The sequence below is a fragment of the Bison bison genome, unplaced genomic scaffold (assembly GCF_000754665.1).
Source record: "Bison bison bison isolate TAMUID 2011002044 unplaced genomic scaffold, Bison_UMD1.0 scf7180017864527, whole genome shotgun sequence".
NCBI classification, from domain to species: domain Eukaryota; kingdom Metazoa; phylum Chordata; class Mammalia; order Artiodactyla; family Bovidae; genus Bison; species Bison bison.
Window position 1 is genome coordinate 496,360 of NW_011495078.1, and position 2,709 is coordinate 499,068.

General features: G+C 61.6%; 1 protein-coding gene across 1 annotated transcript in view; it reads left to right on the plus strand.

Moving 5' to 3' along the window:
• The window catches only part of RASA3 (RAS p21 protein activator 3), a 53,554-nt gene that overhangs the window by 38,030 nt on the left and 12,815 nt on the right, over positions 1-2,709 (plus strand). Inside the window, exons 16-18 of the mRNA XM_010831532.1 lie at positions 805-882; positions 2,139-2,216; positions 2,602-2,675. Of these exons, the coding sequence (XP_010829834.1) occupies positions 805-882; positions 2,139-2,216; positions 2,602-2,675 (230 nt within the window). The remainder of the gene's footprint in view (positions 1-804; positions 883-2,138; positions 2,217-2,601; positions 2,676-2,709) is intronic.

Consider the following 2,709-nt stretch of genomic DNA (forward strand, 5'->3'; position numbering starts at 1 on the left):
GTCCCGCCCTCCTAACCACCCCCAGCCGCCCTGACCCTCGCAGCCGCCCTGACCCGCCCAGCCCTCCTGACCCGTCCTGCTGCCCTGACCCGTCCCGCCCCCTGGACCAGGAAGGGTTAGGGAAGATGCTGCTAGCCGAGTAGGGGAAGGTGCAGAGACAGCTCCACATGATGACTGGATTATGGATAAGCCACAGGCCCTCAAGTCCTTATCTCGGGGAGGTGCTGAGACATTCTGATCCAAGTCATGTCATTAAAACCATCGGATGGTGTGACCAGGGCTTCAGCTGAGGGCTTACTCCACCCCGCCCTCCATGGGAAGACAGAGTGTTCCTGACCTTGGGTATATTCAGTCATCATTCAGGCCAGGTAGTCAGCATGGACTTTTGAACTCCCTCCATGACCATGAGCGAGGCCCACGCCCTCATGGACAAAGTGCCAGGCGGCCCCCGCGCTTGGTGGAAAGCCCAGGGTGATGGCCCATTCCTGGGTTTGAGTCCAGCCTGTGAGCCATGTCGGGGGCGAGGGGCCCCTGGGCAGGGTCCTGGGAGACATGGCCAGAGATCCCCTTGGCTGGCAGCACTGGGTGTGGGTGGCCCGAGGGCCCGCCTCTTTAGCAGTTCCCAGACTGGACAGGCCGAGGGTCTCCAGGGACCTGTGAATCCAGCACTTCTGGGCTTAGCTGCTCCCTCACGGATGACACTCATGACAGCACAGCTTTTAGGGGTGTCCTTCCTTTTGTTGGTGGCAGTGCTGGGCTCAGTCACAACTTGTCTGAGAGACTGTCACCTCCCGTCTCTGGCAGGACCCACAGACGTCGAGGACGCTGACACTTGTTTCGAAGGCCATTCAGACTCTGGGCAGCCTGTCCAAGTCCAAGTCTGTGAGTCACTGGCTTTAATTCTCTTTCCAACACGGAGGAGGACGTGGAGTAATAGGGTGAGGAGGGTCGCAGCCTGGCCTCCCCATGCGAGGCTGTAAGAGCGCCTTTGGGAGGAGCAGGGTAACAGCAGGTGGCAGTGGCATCACCTGAAGGTGTGACGTCCCCCGTGGGCAGTGATGTCACGTCACCATATACAGTGACCGTCCTGTTGGGCTGTGACGTCACCTGTGCGTGCTGACTGTCCCCTGTAAGTGGCTGGCACTTCCACTGCTGTATGTGGATCCGTAGACATGTGCCCTTGGCACAGACACTGCCCAGCCCCACTGCATAGCTGGGCGTTCTCAGCCTGAGCGTTTTAAGGAAGTTGGGGTGCCGCCCAGTGACCAAAGCCTTGTCCACACACAGCTAGAGGCAGCCACTCCTTCCCCAGGCCCATGCTCATCCATCTTCCCTTCACCGGGCTCCCTCGAGACTGGCGTGTGGGGCCGGGAAGTCTGTACGTGAGGGCAGCTGTGCGGGGGCCAGTGGCACGGCCTCTCCTCAGAGGCGGGCCCGTCGGGCTCTGCTGGGAAAGGGTTGAGCCGCGACTCACAGGGCCCCCGCCCCTGCCCTTCTCCTGAGTTCACGGCCCCGTGTGCCCCCCGCCCCCGGCCCTGCAGACAGCAGCCCCTGCTCTCCTATGTTCACGGCCCTGCATGCCCCCAGCCTCCGGCCCTGCACACAGCAGCCCCTGCAGGCCAGTCAGCTTTCTCGGAACCTAAGTGACATACACAGAAGCAGGCCAAAGCCCCACACTCTGTCCGTCCATCAGCCCAGCATCTGTCAGCCAAAGCAATGAGCAGGCCCCTGCCGGGCTGAGGTCCACACAGACCCCCTTGTAATAAAATGACTCATGTGGACAGAGGCCCCCAGGTTCCTCCTGCCGTTGACTTGACTCCTGAAAGTGAGAACCTCCCCATCCCAGCAACGCATCTGGGAGCCACATGCCCGCGAAGGGTGTTGAGTCATGCGTCACAGGTCTCACCCAGGACCAGGACCCCGGGTAGTTGGCATTTGAAGCATAGCTTGAGTGGAGCCCCTCCTGTGGTGTGCGGCGGGCCTCAGCAGCAGGGGGTGCCTGCACTTCACGCTGCTGGGAGGAGATGCCAGCCCCTGTGGTCAGCTCCGAGCTGAGGCTCGTCGCGTCCACGCTCCAGGCCTTTCAGGTTTGGGCCAAGCGACCTCAGGCTTCGTTTAAGTGACCTTTTCTGTCTTAGGCCAGTTTTAAGGAGTCCTACATGGCTGCGTTCTACGAATTCTTCAATGAGCAGAAGTACGCTGATGCGGTGAAAAACGTAAGTCTCAGCATCAATTACCCAGACTCACAGAGGCCGAGGTGGGTGACTCGTGGGAGGCCGAGCTGAGCAGGGAGGCCCTGCGGGGGCCAAACCCAGAGGTGGGAGGGAGCCGGAGCGGCTTCGAGCTCGGGGAGAGGGGAGGGTGAACTTCCCCGAGTCACCTGGGGCCTGGCAGCTCTCAGGAGCAGCAGCGGCTCTGGGTGCGGGAGACCTTCCCAGGAGGGGTGGGCTCGGCGGGGTGCCCGGCCTCTGTGGTTCCCTGAGGGGCTCTACCTGCACCCGCGCTCAGACCCACCTCTTCTCTGGCTGCAGGAGGAGACACAGGGTGCCTGGGCAGTTCTCACAGTTTCCCCTTAACTGTCTGCTTTCTGTCCCACTTCAGTTCCTGGATTTGATCTCATCCTCCGGGAGGAGAGACCCCAAGAGCGTGCAGCAGCCCATCCTGCTTAAGGAAGGGTGAGGTGGCGGGAGGGAGGCTCAGGGGCAGGGG